Source organism: Oncorhynchus masou, chromosome 15 (genome assembly GCF_036934945.1).
Source record: "Oncorhynchus masou masou isolate Uvic2021 chromosome 15, UVic_Omas_1.1, whole genome shotgun sequence".
NCBI classification, from domain to species: Eukaryota; Metazoa; Chordata; class Actinopteri; order Salmoniformes; family Salmonidae; genus Oncorhynchus; species Oncorhynchus masou.
The window spans coordinates 66975430-66996775 of NC_088226.1; the positions used below are offsets into that span (position 1 = coordinate 66975430).

At 43.4% G+C, this 21346-nt stretch overlaps 1 protein-coding gene and 1 long non-coding RNA gene across 5 annotated transcripts; both read right to left on the reverse strand.

The window, feature by feature from the left end:
- Positions 1 to 13742: 13742 nt before the first annotated feature.
- LOC135556707 (uncharacterized) lies at positions 13743 to 17312 on the reverse strand. Of its 4 annotated transcripts, XM_064990100.1 has the most exons (4): positions 17255 to 17271; positions 17130 to 17161; positions 16866 to 16965; positions 13743 to 14893 (listed from the first exon to the last, which is right to left on the reverse strand). In XM_064990100.1, exons 3-4 carry the CDS (start codon positions 16948 to 16950, stop codon positions 14208 to 14210), a joined length of 771 nt encoding a protein of 256 aa, XP_064846172.1. In that variant the 5' UTR covers positions 16951 to 16965; positions 17130 to 17161; positions 17255 to 17271; the 3' UTR covers positions 13743 to 14207. The 4 variants fall into 4 exon arrangements, with proteins under 4 accessions (XP_064846172.1, XP_064846170.1, XP_064846173.1 ...); XM_064990098.1 differs by lacking the exon at positions 17130 to 17161 and having other exon boundaries at positions 17243 to 17312; XM_064990101.1 differs by lacking the exon at positions 17130 to 17161 and having other exon boundaries at positions 17255 to 17302.
- LOC135556708 (uncharacterized) lies at positions 15227 to 16851 on the reverse strand. The gene is made up of 2 exons (XR_010458044.1): positions 16551 to 16851; positions 15227 to 15959 (listed from the first exon to the last, which is right to left on the reverse strand). It is a non-coding gene; the product is annotated as an uncharacterized LOC135556708 (long non-coding RNA).
- Positions 17313 to 21346: the final 4034 nt, after the last annotated feature.

Below are 21346 nucleotides of genomic sequence, written 5' to 3' on the forward strand. Positions count from 1 at the left end.
ATGGAGGGAAGCCAAAGTCTTGTCCCTACCCAAGAGTGTTAAAGCGGCCTTTACTGGTTCTAACAGCAGACCTATAAGCTTGCTGCTGACAGCTCTTAGCAAACTGTTAGAAAAAATTTGTGTTGGTACAAATACAATGCTATTTCTCTGGAAACAAATGAACAACAGACTTCCAGCATTCTTATAGAGAAGGACACTCAACATATACTTCACTGACACAAATGTCTGAAGATTGGTTGATAGAAATGTATAATAACAAGATTGTTGGAGCTATACTGTTAGATTTCAGTGCAGCCTTTGACATTATTGATCCTAACCTGTTGTTGAGAAACCGTATGTGTTATGGATTTTCAAACTCTGCCATATCGTGGATTCAGAGCTATCAATCTAATAGAACTCAAAGGGTTTTCTTTAATGGAAGCTTCTCTAATGTCAAAGATCTAATGTGTGGTGTACCACAGGGAAGCTCTCTAGGCCTTCTACTCTTTTCTATTTGTGAGTCTATGTATGCTGATGATTCAACCATATACGCATTGCAACCACAGTTAATGAAGTCACTGAAAACCTTAACAAAGAGTTGCAGTCTGTATTGGAATGGGTGGCCAGTAATAAACTGGTCCTGAACATCTCTAAAACTAAGAGCATTGTATTTGGTACAAATCATTCCCTAAGTTCTAGACCTCAGCTGTATCTGGTAATGAATGTTGTGGCTGTTAAACATTTTGAGGAGACACAATTACTTGGTGTTACCTTTGTCTTATCTTGATTATTATCCAGTTGTGTGGCCGAGTGCTGCAAGGAAAGACCTAGTTAAGCTTCAGCTGGCCCAGAACATAGCTGCACGTCTGATATTAGTACTATTCATGCCAGTTTCTCTTGGCTAAGAGTTGAGGAAAGACTGACTCTATCACTTCTTATTTTTATAAGAAACATTCATGTGTTGAAAATCCCAAATTGTTCGCATTGTCAACTTACACACACACATGTTTCACAGTCCCCAAATCCAGAACAAATTCAAGAAAGCGTACAGTATTATATAGAGCCATTATTGCATCTTATATTGCACACATAAACAGCAAACCTGGTTTTTAAAAACAGATAAAGCAACACCACACGGCACAGCGCTTCTCCCCTATTTGACCTAGATAGTTTGTGTGTATGTATTGATATGTAGACTACGTGTGCCATTTTTAAATGTCTGTAGTTCTTCTGTCCTTGAGCTGTTCTTGTCTATTAATGTTCTGTATTATGTCATGTTTCATGTGGACCCCAGGAAGAGTAGCTTTGTTTTTGCAACAGCTAATGGGGATCCTAATATAATTCCAAATACTGGGCTGGCGTGGTGACACGTAGTCTGCGGTTGTTAGGCCGGTTGGACGTACTGACAAATTCTCTAAAACAACATTGGATGCTGCTTATGGTAGAGAATAAACATTAAATTCTCTGGCAACAACTCTGGCGGACATTCCTGCAGTCAGCATGCCAATTGTACCCTCCCTCAAATCTTGAGACATCTGTGGCCTTTCATTGTCCCCAGGACAAGGTGCACCTGTAATGATCATGCTGTTTAATCATCTTCTTGATATTCAACACCTGTCAGGTGGATGGATTATCTTGGCAAAGGAGGAATGCTCACTAACAAGGATGTAAACAAATTTGTCCACAAAATGTGAGAGAAAAGCTTTTCATGCAAATGAACAATTTTATTTCAACTCATGAAACATGGGACCAACATTTTACATGTTGCGTTTATATTTTTGTTCAGTATAAATATAATGTGGCTGTCCATGGTCCTGATTTCTGACCACAAGTCCAAATCCCCATCCATTGTTTAGGAAAGGGACGATTTAGCAAGTGAGCCAGCTACTACAGGACATCAACACAAGCAGACCAGAAACATACACATTTTTTAGAAAATTATGTTTTTGCTTGTGTTTTTTTTTAAAGTTTTTTTTTACCCTTACATTACCAGGTAAGTTGACTGAGAACACATTTTCATTTACAGCAACGACCTGGGGAATAGTTACATGGGAGTGGTGGGGGGATGAATGACCCAATTGATTGGTCTGAAGCCAAAACCAAACTGGCCTCCCTTGGGGGGCATTTTGCTGCACCAGGACAACCCACAGTTGAGCTCAGCTGAATGCTGATTGACCAAATGCTTGCTCTCATCAATCAATCAAATGCTGCGTGGCAGCATGTTATACACTTTTTGTCCAGACAGCATCACATACATGGGCTACACATACATACATACATACATACATACATACATACATACATACACACATACACACATACACACACACACACACACACACACACACACACACACACACACACACACACACACACACACATACAGAGACAGAGGGGCGCTGTTTCCCTCCCTCTGATGATTTCTCCGGAGAGATTCAGCCACATGCCAATTGATGGAACATTATGAAAACACTGAGATACATTTTATCATTGGTATTTTTTTATTGGTCAAATATTTGCTGAAGACTGGCTTCCCTTGGCATCCATGAATACACGCCACTGCAGACAGCAGTTGTGTTGTGCACTGAAGTTCCCAAGCGAAAGGAAAAGGTGACAGGAGGTGCGAGCGTGTAGATGCGAGAAGGAATTACACAATGAGCAAAGAGATGATGCTGTTTGTATGTGGCTGCTATAAAAGTGAACTGTATTTTCATTCTGCCGATTCTGTTGAAAAACTTTTCTTAAAACAGAAGCAAACCTAAACTGGGAAAGACCTATCTGAATTTGTCCAATAGAAACTCTCGTTTTGATTGTAAAACGCAACTGTTTGGACGAATGATTACACCCTAGATAAGATCATCTCATCCTATCATCTCTTCCCTCTGCTCATACCTTCTCCAACCTATCTCCTGATTCTGCCTCCTCAACCCTCCTCTCTTCCCTTTCTGCATCCTTTGACTCTCTATGTCCCCTATCCTCCAGGCCGGCTCGGTCCTCCCCTCCCGCTCCGTGGCTCGACGACTCATTGCGAGCTCACAGAACAGTGCTCCGGGCAGCCGAGCGGAAATGGAGGAAAACTCGCCTCCCTGCGGACCTGGCATCCTTTCACTCCCTCCTCTCTACATTTTCCTCCTCTGTCTCTGCTGCTAAAGCCACTTTCTTCCACTCTAAATTCCAAGCATCTGCCTCTAACCCTAGGAAGCTCTTTGCCACCTTCTCCTCCCTCCTGAATCCTCCTCCCCCTCCCCCTCCTCCCTCTCTGCAGATGACTTCGTCAACCATTTTGAAAAGAAGGTGGACGACATCCGATCCTCGTTTGCTAAGTCAAACGACACCGCTGGTTCTGCTCACACTGCCCTACCCTGTGCTCTGACCTCTTTCTCCCCTCTCTCTCCAGATGAAATCTCGCTTCTTGTGACGGCCGGCCGCCCAACAACCTGCCCGCTTGACCCTATCCCCTCCTCTCTTCTCCAGACCATTTCCGGAGACCTTCTCCCTTACCTCACCTCGCTCATCAACTCATCCCTGACCGCTGGCTACGTCCCTTCCGTCTTCAAGAGAGCGAGAGTTGCACCCCTTCTGAAAAAACCTACACTCGATCCCTCCGATGTCAACAACTACAGACCAGTATCCCTTCTTTCTTTTCTCTCCAAAACTCTTGAACGTGCCGTCCTTGGCCAGCTCTCCCGCTATCTCTCTCAGAATGACCTTCTTGATCCAAATCAGTCAGGTTTCAAGACTAGTCATTCAACTGAGACTGCTCTTCTCTGTAGCACGGAGGCGCTCCGCACTGCTAAAGCTAACTCTCTCTCCTCTGCTCTCATCCTTCTAGACCTATCGGCTGCCTTCGACACTGTGAACCATCAGATCCTCCTCTCCACCCTCTCCGAGTTGGGCATCTCCGGTGCGGCCCACGCTTGGATTGCGTCCTACCTGACAGGTCGCTCCTACCAGGTGGCGTGGCGAGAATCTGTCTCCTCGCCACGCGCTCACCACTGGTGTCCCCCAGGGCTCTGTTCTAGGCCCTCTCCTATTCTCGCTATACACCAAGTCACTTGGCTCTGTCATAACCTCACATGGTCTCTCCTATCATTGCTATGCAGACGACACACAATTAATCTTCTCCTTTCCCCCTTCTGATGACCAGGTGGCGAATCGCATCTCTGCATGTCTGGCAGACATATCAGTGTGGATGACGGATCACCACCTCAAGCTGAACCTCGGCAAGACGGAGCTGCTCTTCCTCCCGGGGAAGGACTGCCCGTTCCATGATCTCGCCATCACGGTTGACAACTCCATTGTTTCCTCCTCCCAGAGCGCTAAGAACCTTGGCGTGATCCTGGACAACACCCTGTCGTTCTCAACTAACATCAAGGCGGTGGCCCGTTCCTGTAGGTTCATGCTCTACAACATCCGCAGAGTACGCCCCTGCCTCACACAGGAAGCGGCGCAGGTCCTAATCCAGGCACTTGTCATCTCCTGTCTGGATTACTGCAACTCGCTGTTGGCTGGGCTCCCTGCCTGTGCCATTCAACCCCTACAACTCATCCAGAACGCCGCAGCCCGTCTGGTGTTCAACCTTCCCAAGTTCTCTCACGTCACCCCGCTCCTCCGCTCTCTCCACTGGCTTCCAGTTGAAGCTCGCATCCGCTACAAGACCATGGTGCTTGCCTACGGAGCTGTGAGGGGAACGGCACCGCAGTACCTCCAGGCTCTGATCAGGCCCTACACCCAAACAAGGGCACTGCGTTCATCCACCTCTGGCCTGCTCGCCTCCCTACCACTGAGGAAGTACAGTTCCCGCTCAGCCCAGTCAAAACTGTTCGCTGCTCTGGCCCCCAATGGTGGAACAAACTCCCTCACGACGCCAGGACAGCGGAGTCAATCACCACCTTCCGGAGACACCTGAAACCCCACCTCTTCAAGGAATACATAGGCTCGGATAAAGCAATCCTTCTCAACCCCCCTTAAATGATTTAGATGCACTATTGTAAAGTGGCTGTTCCACTGATGTCAGAAGGTGAATTCACCAATTTGTAAGTCGCTCTGGATAAGAGCGTCTGCTAAATGACTTAAATGTAAATGTAAAGATAGATGCAGGTACGAATGTGCATTGAATATATTACTGTCGGTCACCTTGATTACTACAAATTATCTTGACCTATGAACCTACTTTCTAAAGTTTCACAGACGAGGTTGTAGCGACAGACTAGGTTGTAGCGACAGACTAGTTTGTAGCGACAGACTAGGTTGTAGCGACAGACTAGGTTTTGTAGCAACAGACTAGGTTTTGTAGCAACAGACTAGGTTTTGTAGCAACAGACTAGGTTTTGTAGCAACAGACTAGGTTTTGTAGCAACAGACTAGGTTGTAGCAACAGACTAGGTTGTAGCAACAGACTAGGTTGTAGCAACCCCATGATGAATACAGGGAACATTAGAGTACCATGTAGTAGACCAAACCTATCCATGTTACCAAACCTATCCATCCTATCCAAGATGGCATAGCAGTTCAGACGTCTTTTGTCCTTGTCTTGTCGTATCCCGTATATATATATATATATATATATATATATATATATATATATATAAATATATATAATTTTACAACTTTTTTCACATACATTTTTTTTACATTTTCCATAAACTCATCTTCAAAACACTCTCCTGCAACCCGCCTCACCAATTTATATTTATAAAAAAGTATTATTTACCTCAAATCTGTAATCCTCCAAGAAGCTAGCCAGAAACTAGCCAGGAGCTAATCCAGAAGCTAATCCAGAAGCTAATCAGAAGCTAGTTCAGAAGCTAGTTCAGAAGCTAGTTAGCTTCTTCACTGGCAAATCGTTAGTATTCAGCTAACCACGGTTTGTGGTCATCAGCTATCCTTTAGCTCGAAAATCTATCGCCAGTTTTGTACGGCGCAGCGCGGCTCGGAACGGAACATACTGGACCAATTTTTCTCTCCATGTCCCTGATTTCAACCGCTAACTCTGGACATTCATACCTGGATCTCACAGCTAGCTAGCTGCTATCTGTGTGACTATCGGCTTTCGTCGATTCCGGAGCAAACATCAATTATTCCGGAGCTAGCCAGCTGAAGAGTTCCATTAATCTCTCCTGGGCTGCAGTCACCTATCCGGACCCGTTTTACTGCCTACGCGGAGCCCCACCGGGCCTTCACAACTGGACTGCCGACGTTATCTACCCGAAGGAGTCATCCGGCTGGCTCCTCCGTCGCGACGCTACCTGAACGCCCATCTGCAGCCTGCTAACCGTTAGCTGTCTTATCGGCTGCTATCTGAATAGACAATCGGACAATTTATTTTATTTTTATTTATTTTTTCTTCTTGGGCCTCTATAACTATATCTATTGTTTTTATTTTTGTTGTTGTTGTGAGATTTGGATTAATCCCCTCTACCACACGGAACCCCACTAATCTACTGACGGAACGCAAGAGGTGGCTAATAACAGACGTCCATCCTATGCTAGCTTGCTACCGATGGCCTGGCTAGCTGTCTAACCGTACGTCCAACCGAAAATCCACCTCTCTAAAAACAAGTCTCTCAACGTTGCAGTCTGCTATAGACCACCCTCTGCCCCCAGTTGTGCTCTGGGCACCATATGTGAACTGATTTCCCCCCATCTATCTTCAGAGCTCATGCTGCGAGGCGACCTAAACTGGAACATGCTTAACACCCCAGCCATCCTACAATCTAAACTTGATGCCCTCAATCTCACACAAATTATCAATGAACCTACCAGGTACCTCCCCAAAGCCTTAAACACGGGCACCCTCATAGATATCATCCTAACCAACTTGCCCTCTAAATACACCTCTGCTGTCTTCAACCAAGATCTCAGCGATCACTGCCTCATTGCCTGCATCCGTAATGGGTCAGCGGTCAAACGACCTCCACTCATCACTGTAAAACGCTCCCTGAAACACTTCAGCGAGCAGGCCTTTCTAATCGACCTGGCCGGGGTATCCTGGAAGGATATTGATCTCATCCCGTCAATAGAGGATGCCTGGATATATTTTTTAAATGCCTTCCTAACCATCTTAAATAAACATGCCCCATTCAAGAAATTTAGAACCAGGAACAGATATAGCCCTTGGTTCTCCCCAGACCTGACTGCCCTTAAAAGTAAAGACAAGCCTTAGTCATTGCAATAGGACTCCCACAACACTAATTCAATTAATTAGACAGATAAAAAGTGTGATTTAGTTGCTAGATTTTTATTGAGATGGCTAAAATGTAGTGAAAACTATTTTTTATATTTAATATATAAAGGCACTATTTAAGGGACTTTTGATGTGTCTAAAATTAATTTTTAGCCCATTTCCCATTTGTTCAATGGACTAACCCAGGCAATCTGCTACAGTGGAAGAGGATATTAATATGATCAGTGGAGAATGTCAAAGATATCAGTTGCTATTTCCCCATTCAGGCCCGTGCGGTGAGTTCAGTGCAAAGGCCAGTCTTCAAACTCTCTTTATTCTCTGTGACTGCCTAATTCAGCTTTTCTCCTTGTTGACTTTGACTTTTCTCCCAAATGGCACCCTATTCCCTATATAGTGCACTACTTTTGACCAGGCCACATAGGGAGTAGTGCACTTTGTAGAGAATAGGGTTCTATTTGGGACACTCCCTTGTGCCTGCGGTTCACACATCTAAATATATAGCAGAAGGTGTTCCATCAGAAACCATCACCACAGGACTTGATGATAACCTTTTCTGAAGGTTGATGCAATTGGGTTAAAAGGCTGGAGTTCCAATAGGCTATATTTTAGGTTATTTGGCTGGCTGGCAGGCTGGCTGGCAGGCAGGCAGACAGGCAGGGAGGCAGGCAGACAGGCAGGCAGGCAGGCAGACAGGCAGGCATTCATAGATAGTTCAGTTGAATACATACACAAAGCAGTACATGTACAGTATGGGCTGCAGGTTGGGGGAGACTGGGGATGGTTGTAACTTGGGATAGTTGGAATCTTTCAATTCCTCCAACCAGGAGCAAGGTAGAATCATGTAATTCCCTTTGCACATGCTCAGTTTAGTCCTCTACCCTCATGTGTAGAAGCAAAACTGTTGACCAAAATATGATTTTGAGGTAACATATTCTTTATTTTTTATTTTTGGGAGGGGGGGGATGATGTTATCACCTGATTTGTAGTGAGATTTGCCAAAATTATATCAGGTTTCTAACCAATCTGTGTAGAAATATTTGATGTAATTTATCGATGTTTAAGTTTTAAAATTGAAGCTAGCTAACGGCTGCAAGGGTCAGGGTTAGTTGTAACAAGTCTATGAAGGTCTAGGTGCAGTGCTGTGAATACCGATGATGGGCCCACCAAGCCTGTAAACCCAGGTCTACCGTGCCACTGTCACAACTGTGACTCTGATTGTGTGTGTGTGTTACATGTACGCGCACACACACACACACACACACACACACACACACACACACACACACACACACACACACACACACACACACACACTGTTTAGTTCAGATGTAGTTGAATAGTTGAGAAGGGCCTGTGGATGGAGTTCAACAATAAACAGTGTATAATTTGTAATATAATTTCTGCCACATGGCGATGTGAGTTCTCATGTTCTCAAGTATTTTTAATGTTTAGTTGATGAATCATGATTTTTTTTTTCAACTGTTCAACATTTAACCTCAACAAGCAACTGAGCCAGACTATGGGAAAAATTGTATTTAAAACAAAACCATGCATTTGCGGTTTGAGTGAGGTATATAATAACTTCACTAATTTGTAGAGGACAGATGTTATTTGTATTAAATTGTGTTCCAACCTTACCCAGTCTCCTCATATGATCCAAGCACCGAGCGGTGAGTCAGCACTTCATTTCAGCATGTTCCAGAAACTCCAGTGTGCTGCCCCCTACTGGGGGAAAAAAACATTGACTCTCCTAGTTTAAAAATAAATATTCTCTGTCATTCATATCCCTGCAGTGCTGAAAATATTTGTTTGTTAATAATAAAACAATTAGGATAAGTCAAATCCCAAGTTTTTGTGAGAGCTATCAGCTTAGCTTCTTTATGGTAGGTGTTGCCATGCCATTTATGTAAATGTACAAGTTACTAACTCATGAAGAGCTGGAGGGACCTCTGCTGCTTGATCTCTCTCAACACACGTCACTTTTCGTAGCATATTTTGTTTCCTTTTCTAAAATTTCACTTTCTCGTTCTGATACCAGTCAACCAACACCTCCAAAACTCTGTACATTCAGAATCTATCTATTTAACAAGATAGGCCTCAACTAGCCTGGTCCCAGATCTGTTTGTGCTGATCTGTTTGTATCCCAGATCTGGGTCCAGGCTATGACTCGAACATCCCATAGTACCTGCAAAGAAAACCACAACAATTTGTTCCATTTGCAGCTACATAGTACAACAGGTACAGCCTCCTCCTTGCCTCCCTCCAGTGTTCAAACTCTGACTGCTCCTCGCCTCGTCGACCTCGATTCCTTTGTTCGACTTATAAATAGCTGCCCTGCCGTGTAATGTACCTGTGAAGCGTCAGGAGAATTCCACTGGGTTGCTGTCTTACAGCCTGGGATCTGAATGAGTGGTGTGCAGGGTCAGGTGGTTGGCTGGGATGCCGTCTGGCCCATTTGTTGATAGCAGAGGTATATGAGGAGGAAGAGGAGAGGGAGGAGGAGGAAGAGTCGATGGTTGGCTGGGACGCTGCCTGGCCCATTTCATGAAGGTGGAGTAGGAGAGGGGGGAGGAGAAAGGAGGCGGAGGAGGCTTGGTTGTTATTCTGGCCTGCACCCCGGAGAGAGGAGAGCATCAGCTACTGTTCTGTTTGTTCTTTATTGCAAAGTCACTGCAGCATCAGACAGTGTAGTGGTGGAGTGGGTCAAGGGTCAAGGTGGAGGAAATAAAAGGCTACAGTGCATTTCAATATTGGTCCCATTCCAATACTTCAGAATTGCATACTTCCTTCCTAGTTTCCTAAAAGTAGGCTGCATCTCTAGTCAAAAAGGAGAGCACTTTGTAGGGAATAGGGTGCCATTATCTCGGTACTGATATGACCGGATTGGTGAAGGCAATGCAGCAGAAGCCTTGCTCTCACCTGTCCAATTAAAATGTTAGATTAGTGATCACTTCAAGGAAGGAAGAAACGGATTCATTTTAGAGATTTTGAATCAAAATACGTCCTTTGGAACGTCACACAGTATGTTATGTTAGTTAACTTATCTTCATTTAAAAACAACAATTGTATCAATTAAAGCAAATATTTTTTTATTAGAAAAATGCTAAACGTTTTTATAATTTGAATGTCAAAAAGGCAATATAAAATTCTCCACTCCTAATATAATGCAGGTCAACGGTTATATTCACACAGATATGAATTAAGAAAACAAAATCTATTTCAATATCAATAGTATTTTTATGATAAGTAACACTGATTTTAGATACATAAAAAAAACAATAGATCAAATATTACATTCTTCATGATCGATTTGCTTTGTTGATTTCGGACAATTCTTACATTTAAACATTTAAACCGACGGTTGCTGATAATGGGCCTCTGTACGCCTATGTAGATATTCCATTAAAAATCATCTGTTTCCAGCTACAATAGTCATTTACAACATTAACAAATGTCTACACTGTATTTTATGTTATTTTAAAGGACAAAAAAATAGCTTTCCTTTCAAAAACCTGGACATTTCTAAGTGACCCCAAACTTTTGAACGGTAGTGTATATAGAGAGGCATAGATAGGTATAGATATAGATAGATGGGTACAGATACAGATATAGATGGGGATACATGGGTACAGGTATAGATGGTACAAAGACAGATATAGATGGGTACAAGTACAGATATAGAGGGGGACAGATACAGATATAGATGGGGACAGATATAGATGGGTACAGATATAGATGGGGACAGATACAGATATAGATGGGGACAGATATAGATGGGGACAGATACAGATATAGATGGGGACAGATACAGATATAGATGGGGACAGATATAGATGGGTACAGATAGATAGGGACAGATACAGATATAGATGGGTACAGATACAGATATAGATGGGTACAGATATAGATGGGTACAGATATAGATGGGGACAGATATAGATGGGTACAGATATAGATGGGGACAGATACAGATGGGGCCAGATATAGATGGGGACAGATGTAGATGGGGACAGATGTAGATGGGGACAGATATAGATGGGGACAGATATAGATGGGGCCAGATATAGATGGGTACAGATATAGATGGGGACAGATACAGATATAGATGGGGACAGATGTAGATGGGGCCAGATATAGATGGGTACAGATATAGATGGGGACAGATACAGATATAGATGGGGACAGATATAGATGGGGCCAGATATAGATGGGTACAGATATAGATGGGGACAGATACAGATATAGATGGGGACAGATATAGATGGGGCCAGATATAGATGGGGACAGATATAGATGGGGACAGATATAGATGGGGACAGATGTAGATGGGGACAGATATAGATGGGGACAGATATAGATGGGGACAGATATAGATGGGGACAGATATACATAAAAAATCTAATAAAACAAAAGCCTTTGATTTTGCCAAACACTAATAACTTTTTTGTTGACAAGATTAGAACATTTAGGCATGACATGCAAACAACAAATGCTGAGCTTTTCAATTCACGCATAACGAACCAAATAATGAAAGACAATCACTGTAGCTTTGAAGTCCGCAAAGTTAGTGTGGAAGAGGTGAAAAAAATGACTGCTCTCTCTAAATAAGGACAAGCCACCTGGTCCCGACAACCTGGGTGGTATATTTCTGTGGTTGGTAGCGGAATACATTGCAACTCCTATTTGTCACATCTTCAATCAAAGCCTTGAAGACGGAGTGTGCCCTCAGGCCTGGAGGGAAGCACCCTTCAATGGTTCAAACATTGGTCATAGCAAACGTAGGTGTTATGGATTAATTTATCAAGGATTGAGAGTTACCTATCTAATAGAACACAGAGGGTTTTCTTCAAAGGAACACTCTCTGATGCAAATTCGGTTGAGTGTGGTGTACCACAGGGCAACTGGCTAGGTCCATTATTGTTTTTTTACTAATAAACTTCCAATGACCTTGAATAAAGCCTGTGTGTCTATGCACGCTGATTACTCAACAGTATACACGTCGACTACAACAGTAAAATAAATAACTGACACCCTTAACATAGAGCTACAGTCAGTTTTATTTTTTATTTAACCTTTATTTTACAAGGCAAGTCAGTTAAGAACAAATTCTTATTTTCAATGACGGCCTAGGAACAGTGAGTTTAACGACAGATTTGTACCTTGTCAGCTCGGCGGTTTACTAGTCCAACGCTCTAACCGCTAGGCTACCCTGCCGCCATAGACTGGTGCTAAATACCTAAAAAACTAAAAGCATTTAAAAAAATAATAATGTGGCTATTGAGCAAGTTGAGGAGATTAAACCGCTGGGTGTAACCCTAGATAGCATACTGTCATGGTCAAAACATAGACTCAGTGGTTGTATCCCCCTTTTCCTTTCTTAAAAGAGGTCTGTCCATGACAAGACGTTGCCCTGATTTCTTGACTTCTCAGTCAACCAGACACGTCCTACAGGCCCTGGTTTTGTCAGGTGCGGCAAAGAAAGACATAGGCAAATTGCAGTTGGTCTAGAACAGAGCAGCACATATGGCACTTAGATGTACACAGAGGGTGAATGTCAGTGATGTGCATGTCAGTCTCTCCTGGTTCAATGTTAAGGACAGATTGACTGCGTCACTATTGGTCTTTGTGCAAAGTGTTGATGTGACCGAACTGTCTGTTCAAGCAGTTGGCACACAGTTCAGACACTCATCTGTACAACACAAGACATGCAACCTGAGGTTTCTTTACAGTACCCAGGTCCAGAACAGCGGCTGGGAAACGCACAGTATTAAATATAGCCATGACTACATGACTCTGTCACCCAGGTAACTCAAGCTAGCAATAAAACCAGATAAAAGAACACCATACGGCATTACAGGGACTGTGAAGACACACACAGACATTTTTATGTATTTTGCATTAGATTATGTATGTGATACAAGGTTCGGATACGACTGTGATATGTGGTTGTCTCGCATGGCTATCTTAAGATGAATGCACTAGCTGCAAGTCTCTCTGGATGGGAGCATCTGCTAAATGATTAAATTGTAATGTAAATGTAGTGCTTTGTATATATTTTATTTGTGTTTCCTGTTTGGACCCCAGGAAGAGTAGCCACTGACTCGGCAGCAGCTTACTGGGGAACCTAATAAATAGTAGATCAAATATACATTTTTTTCTCCTGTATGAGTGAGCTTGTGACTCTTAAAATTATGCTGGACGCTGAAATTCTTCCCACACTGGGAGCAGTGATATGGCTTCTCTCCTGTGTGAGTATATTAGTGTCTCTTTAAGGCACCAGAGGGCGTGTAATTATTCCCACTGGGAGCAGTGATATGGCTTCTCTCCTGTGTGAGTACGTTTGTGTCTCTTTAAGACACCAGAGGGCGTGTAACTCTTCCCACACTGGGAGCAGTGATATGGCTTCTCTCCTGTGTGAGTATGATAGTGTCTCTTTAAATACGTGAAATAACAAGGGTGGTGCACCTCCCCCCCCCCCCCACAGTGAACGCTGTGGGATAGGTTCCAGAAGTTCACAGGTTCTAATCTTGCCAATCCCCTTTTCTCAAAAAAAGATACATTTCTAGCCTACTACACGCCTTTTGAATGTACTTTTATTCCTCAACAAATGTAACAAGCCCATAACTTTATTGGTAAAGTAGAATTTGGAAAGGAGAGCATCTCAGAGTAGTGGTGCTGATCTTGGATCAGGTCCCATCTCCATGTAATATTATTCATAGGGATTTAAGAAGGCAAACCTGATCATAAAATCAGCATTCCCTATTCTAAGACGTTTGATAGATATCTCTGTGTAAATGCTATGACTAACAATTACCCTGGGAGGGTAACAGGTAACAGTTCTAACCCATCTCTGGTTGGTGTTACAAAAACAAAATAACAGCTTTATTTTCTGAAAACATATTGAATTTAAAAACAATTACACAAACACATTACATTCCATCACAAAGTCAGAACCTTAAATTATTTAACTGAGTGTCTGTAATTTATAATCTCCACAACAATGTGAAAATGCCCATTTAGTTTCATTTACAACCATTATCCATTATAAGAGTTGCATCACCCTGGCAGTGTCCCCTTTGGGTCCCTCTGTGACCTTCACTTCCTGTTTGAAGTTCTTCCACAGGGGCCACTGACCTGTTGCCCTACAGGACCCCTTGGCCTTGGCTGCAGGGGGCTGCTTGGGCGCTGGCTCTGCCATGGTGTCCAGGGTGAAGCTCTGCCTGAGGACCTGCTCTGGCGTGGGCCTGAGGGCACCATAGAGCCTCTGCAGTGCCCGCACATCCTCCAAGGCATCATGCGCCTCGTAGGAGATGCCAACCACTATCCGAACAAGGTTTTCCTGACGAAAACTCCGGAGTCCGCGTCCCTTCAGAATCTCTCGCGACAACGGGAGCGTGTCCAAGCAACCAGAAACTGCAAACTGGAACTCAGCTTTAAGGTCAAACTCATCAAGCCCTCTAGCTAGCACAGGGCAGTCGAAGCGACGGATATTGTGACCAACGACAATTGGGCGGTCAAGCATGCGCAAGAAGGCTATGAAGGAGACTAGGACTTCTTTGAGGGAGTTGGTCAGGACAGGGCAGCGATGGTGGTAGAGCCTGTGCCTCCAGACTCTGAAGCCTGTGACCTTGGCGGCTCCATTCTGTATCCGACATCGAGGGACAGTGTAGAGGTTCAGGGAGTGACCCCCACTTACTGCAGCCAGCTGAACGATTTCACAGCTCTGATCTGTTGGAATGACAAGCATCACAAACACTCAAATCAGTTTTCAAGACCACGATAGAAATGATTGAGACGTTCACATAACATTAGGTTAGAGATTTTCAGTCCCGGTCCTGGAGACCCACAGGGGTTGAAGGGTTTTCTTCCACTACAGATCTACACACCTGATTCAAGGTGAATTCAAATCAGTGATATTCTTTGATTTTATCTGTGTTAGTTCTGGGCTGCCTGAGACAAAAGCCTGTTGCAGACCTGCCAACCTTGTCCAACTTTATAGAGTACCAGATGCACGGCAATAGGAGATTCAACTCGCAGGCATAGCACGTGCCGAATAGGGGTTGAAAACAAATAATAACAAGTTATTTGTTTAGGTACAAAATGTCTAAGCCACAATATTTATTTTTAAACTCTGATATGATAAGAACAAATGTTTGAGCAGAGCATCAGTATCAAATCAGCATGCTATCCATAATAAAAAGGAAAAGGCTACGACAGGAAACAGTGGTGAGAACAAATCTTCCATTTCCTAGACAGATTTGCCTGGTAGCTAGCAGATTTAGCCTTACGCAGAGAAGCATCAGGGTAGACTTCTCTATGACAAACAGTTCCTCTGGCAATCATTGAAACCTTCTTCACAGTCTGCATTGCTGTGGAATATGACCAATATCTCCAGCATCACAGCCGAAAGGTCGAAGGTTTTGTCAGTAGGTCCACATTTGATGGAGGATGGCATGACTTTGCTTCCAGAGGCTCGGGGGAGCCATGTGAGGGATCCGGGCTCGGGGGAGCCCGGTGGGGGCTCGGGGGAGCCAGGTGAGGGATCCGGGCTCAAGGGAGCCCGGTGGAGGCTCGGGGGAGCCCGGTGGAGTCTCGGGGGGAACAAGGCAGTTAACCCACTGTTCCTAGGCCATCGTTGTAAATAAGAATGTGTTCTTAACTGGCTTGCCTAGTTAAATAAAAATTAAATAAGTCAAATCCCTGACTTGGTGGGAAAAGGTTGCTATAACTGGGGTTGATGCTGTAGCTGCCAGTAGCTTCTGATGCCATTTCCCATCCACATGATGTCTACAATCTAAAAGTGAAAGAGGAACCACATTGTACAATACATTGAGTGGGAAAATAACATGGCCATGGCTGTATTCATTTTACATGATCCATTTATTCAAATCACTAAGTAATATGGGCAATAGTAATAGTATCCAATATTTCTTAGGATCAAATCATTTAGCATCCTTATTTATAAGCACTTACCTGAGCTTCCTTGATGACTGACGTCATCATACTTGCACAAAATATAAAATGCATGATATGATAGCTTGGATTGCGTCAAGCATGACCACTTCTGGTATCGAGGAAGGAACTTCTGAGGCGCGTGTATTCTGCTTTTTTTGGGGGGTTGGGGGGGGGGGGTTCGGAGTTACTGCTCTGCCTATTTCCTCACTCTCGTCGTCTGACATAGCTTTACTGACTGGCTGCATTAACAACGAGGGGAAGACACTGGGTAGCTCCGTCGAATAATTATGTATTAATATCCATGTCCGTTGACAAAACTACGCCCATATCTGTGTGTTGCAGCTCGAGAATCGGGATGTTAGATTTACTCCGTGTATTTATTAATTAAAATGTACAAAATATATATATAGAAAATACTCGGGTCTCGTACCTGCGTACATGGACAGAGAACTGCGTAGTTGGTACGCAAAATGCGTGCATGTTTAACAGGTCTGTTGTTGGTCCCCAGAACTAAGACAGACTGATCAAAACCACTATGGGAAATTAATATCACCTGCCCTACATGATTATATTGAATGATTATGAAAAAAACATAAACGTTGTCTTTGATTGAAAGTGTATAAACATCGCGCCAACGTTGGTTCTTCATACACTGTTGCAAAAGTAGAGACCGCAACCAAACTGCTACAATGTATCAACAACACGACAGGCTGCAGTAATGTTGCAAGAATATCGAGTGACTGACCAAGTCCTGTTGTCTCCAAGTCAAAGAAAACCAAACTTCGGCCAGGGCTGGTAGCCACAACGAGGCGATTGTTGTCATTTTCCATTAGCTCTCATCACGTCTATAAATCAAAAGAGAAAAATGTTGTGAAAATGCAGAGCTCAAGCTGACGATTTACTATAGATGCGCCGTGAATTAAGTTATAAAGAGCAAACAAGAGACAAGACAATGAAACAACAAATATCACTAGACCAAATCAATTCTCTAATTTGCTTGGATTCTTACTTTTCTATTTGGGACTATTCAGCTTCCCAAACCTTGGGAAAGAGCACAAACGCTAGTACAATGATGGAGGAAACTCTAGAAAGACGACAATATCAAAGATGTGTATGACAAACCATTGTTCTTACTGTGACGACGTCTTCTTCCGCTTTTTCTTCTTGTGCGTTTCATGGCGAACTACATCCCAAAAAAGGTGTATTGCCGCCACCAACTGGAAGGGGTTGAAAATACAAGGTAAAAATAAAATACAATATTATTCGTCACATGTTTTGTAGACAAAAGGTGTGGACTAACAGTGAAATGCTTACTTCCGTCCCTTCCCAACAATGCAGGGAGAAAGAAATGAGAGAAATAACAGAAAAGTAAAACAAGTAATAATGAATGCATTAATAGATACTCTTTTCTCTGTATATATCAATGATGCTCTTGCTGCGGGCGATTCCCTGATCCACCTCTACGCAGACGACACCATTCTATATACTTCCGGCCCGTCCTTGGACACTGTGCTATCTAACCTCCAAACGAGCTTCAATGTCATACAACACTCCTTCCGTGGCCTCCAACTGCTCTTAAACGCTAGTAAAACCAAATGCATGCTTTTCAACCGATCGCTGCCTGCACCCGCATGCCCGACGAGCATCACCACCCTGGATGGTTCCGACCTTGAATATGTGGACATCTATAAGTACCTAGGTGTCTGGCTAGACTGTAAACTCTCCTTCCAGACTCATATCAAACATCTCCAATCGAAAATCAAATCAAGAGTCGGCTTTCTATTCCGCAACAAAGCCTCCTTCACTCACGCCGCTAAACTTACCCTAGTAAAACTGACTATCCTACCGATCCTCGACTTCGGCGATGTCATCTACAAAATTGCTTCCAACACTCTACTCAGCAAACTGGATGCAGTTTATCACAGTGTCATCCGTTTTGTCACTAAAGCACCTTATACCACCCACCACTGCGACTTGTATGCTCTAGTCGGCTGGCCCTCGCTACATATTCGTCGCCAGATCCACTGGCTCCAGGTCATCTACAAGTCCATGCTCGGTAAAGCTCCGCCTTATCTCAGTTCACTGGTCACGATGGCAACACCCATCCGTAGCACGCGCTCCAGCAGGTGTATCTCACTGATCATCCCTAAAGCCAACACCTCATTTGGCCGCCTTTCGTTCCAGTACTCTGCTGCCTGTGACTGGAACAAATTGCAAAAATCCCTGAAGTTGGAGACTTTTATCTCCCTCACCAACTTCAAACATGTGCTATCTGAGCAGCTAACCGATCGCTGCAGCTGTACATAGTCTATTGGTAAATAGCCCACCCATTTTCACCTACCTCATCCCCATACTGTTTTTATTTATTTACTTTTCTGCTCTTTTACACACCAGTATCTCTACCTGTACATGACCATCTGATCATTTATCACTCCAGTGTTAATCTGCAAAATTGTAATTATTCGCCTACCTCCTCATGCCTTTTGCACACAATGTATATAGACCCCTTTTTTTCTACTGTGTTATTGACTTGTTAATTGTTTACTCCATGTGTAACTCTGTGTTGTCTGTTCACACTGCTATGCTTTATCTTGGCCAGGTCGCAGTTGCAAATGAGAACTTGTTCTCAACTAGCCTACCTGGTTAAATAAAGGTGAAATAAAAAAATAAAAGATACACAATGAGTAACGATAACTTGGCTAAATACAAGAGGTATGTGTACCGAGTCGATACAAGTGGTACTAGGTAATTGAGGTAAATATGTACATATAACTAGGGAAAAACGACTGATAGTAAACAGTAGCAGCAGTGTATGTGATGAGTCAATGCAGAAAATCTGGGTTGCCATTTGGTGAACTATTTAACAAACTATTTAGCAGTCTTTATGGCTTGGGGGTAGAATCTGTTCAGGGTCATGTTGGTTCCAGACTTGGTGCACCTTTGCCACTTGCCGTGCTGTAGCAACGAGAACAGTCTATGGCTTGGGTGGCTGGAGACGGACAATTTATAGGGCCTTTCTCTGACACCGCCTGGTATAGAGGTCCTGGATGGCAGGGAGCCCTAGTCAGACATGCCAAAAAACGTTGCTTCATGGTTCCAACCACAATTGCAACACTTCACATTCTTTTCACTTTTACAACACATGAGATAATCTCTTCCACAACACAATTAATAAAATCGCCACCGGAAAATGTACACCCCCCCCCCTTTTGTACACTGCTGCTACTCACTGTTTATTATCTATGAATAGTCACTTCACTCCTACCTACATGTACAAATGACCTAAACTAACCTGTACCCCTGTACACTGACTTGGTACCGGTGCCCCCTGTATATAGCCTCGTTATTCTTATTGTGTTACTTTTTATTATTACTTTTTATTTTAGTCTATTTGGTAATTATTTTCTTAACTCTTCTTGAACTGCACTGTTGGTCAAGGGTTTGTAAGTAAACATTTCACGGTAAAGTCTACACTTGTATTCGGCGCATGTGACAAATAAAGTTTGATTTTATTTGACATGGACATCTAGGTTTTTCCCTTCTGCAGACACCTTTCAATTCAAGGGGCTTTATTGACATGGGAAACATGTGTTTACATTGGCAAAGCAAGTGAAATAGATAAACAAAGGTGAAATAAACAATAAAAAGTTAACAGTACATATTACACTCACAGAAGTTCCAAAATAATAAAGATTTTTAAAATGCCATCTTATGTATATGTACAGTGTTGTAATGATGTGCAAATAGTTAAAGTATAAAAGGGAAAATAAATAAACATGAATTATTTGTGGATCTGTGTAATCTGAGGGAAATATGTCTCTCTAATATGGTCATACATTTGGCAGGAGGTTAGGAAGTGCAGCTCAGTTTCCACCTCATTTTGTGGGCAGTGTGCACATAGCCTGTCTTCTTTTGAGAGCCATGTCTGCCTACGGCGGCCTTTCTCAATAGCAAGGCTATGTCCACTGAGTCTGTACATAGTCAAAGCTTTCCTTAAATTTGGGTCAGTCACAGTGGCCAGGTATTCTGCCACTGTGTACTCCCTGTTTTGGGCCAAATAGCTTTCTAGTTTGCTCTGTTTTTTTGCAAATTCTTTTCAATGTGTCAAGTAAATTATCTTTTTGTTTTCTCAGGATTTGGTTGGGTCTAATTGTGTTTCTGCCCTGGGTGTCTGTGGGGTGTGTTTGTGAACAGAGCCCCAGGACCAGTGTGCTTAGGGGACTCTTCTCTGGGATGATGGAAGGTTTCTACTTTCTCAAGTGACCACTCTAACAATGGAAATACATGCCCTCAAAGATGGAAGGCATGCGGGAGGAAGCGATAATCAGGTGGGACCATTCTAGCCAATGTTGGGGAAGATATAAGTGTGTGAACAACAGACCATAGAGATAGAGGACTCCCTTTTGTATCTGTGCCATTATATTGTCTTTGACAGCATGGGAAGCGCCATTGAAGCTATCTCCATTTTAAAGTTGTACATTTTCTTCTTCATTGGATTATTGCTCCAAACTCATAGGAATCTCCACCAGTTGACTACTTTAACATGGTGTAGTCCCTCAATGGCAATGTCCATGCTAAAACAGGTTATATCCAGGCACAACTCCGGTATATATATTTTCAATAATTTTTATTTAACCTTTATTTAACAATATAAGTTGGTGCTTTTATCAAAATTGCCGAAATGCCACTTACACCCACTTATATCAGTGCATTCATAACAACCTAACCATTACGAAATTACTTTTTAAATAAAAAAATATATTAAAAAAATAATTCCCCCAAACCAGTTACACATACGAACAACAATTTACAGACAGACTTACAAATAATGACTCCATCTCATCTGCCCAGACTCGCATTCTCATACCTCCATCCCCATTGCCTGGCCACACCTCCATCCCCAGTGCCTGGCCACACCTCCATCCCCAGTGCCTGGCCACACCTCCATCCCCAGTGCCTGGCCACACCTTCATTCCCAGTGCCTGGCCACACCTCCATCCCCAGTGCCTGGCCACACCCCCATCCCCAGTGCCTGGCCATACCTCCATCCCCAGTGTCTGGCCACACCTCCATCCACAGTGCCTGGCCACACCCCCATCCACAGTGCCTGGCCACACCCCCATCCCCAGTGCCTGGCCACACCTCCATCCCCAGTGCCTGGCCACACCCCCATCCCCAGTGCCTGGCCACACCCCCATCCCCAGTGTCTGGCCACACCTCCATCCA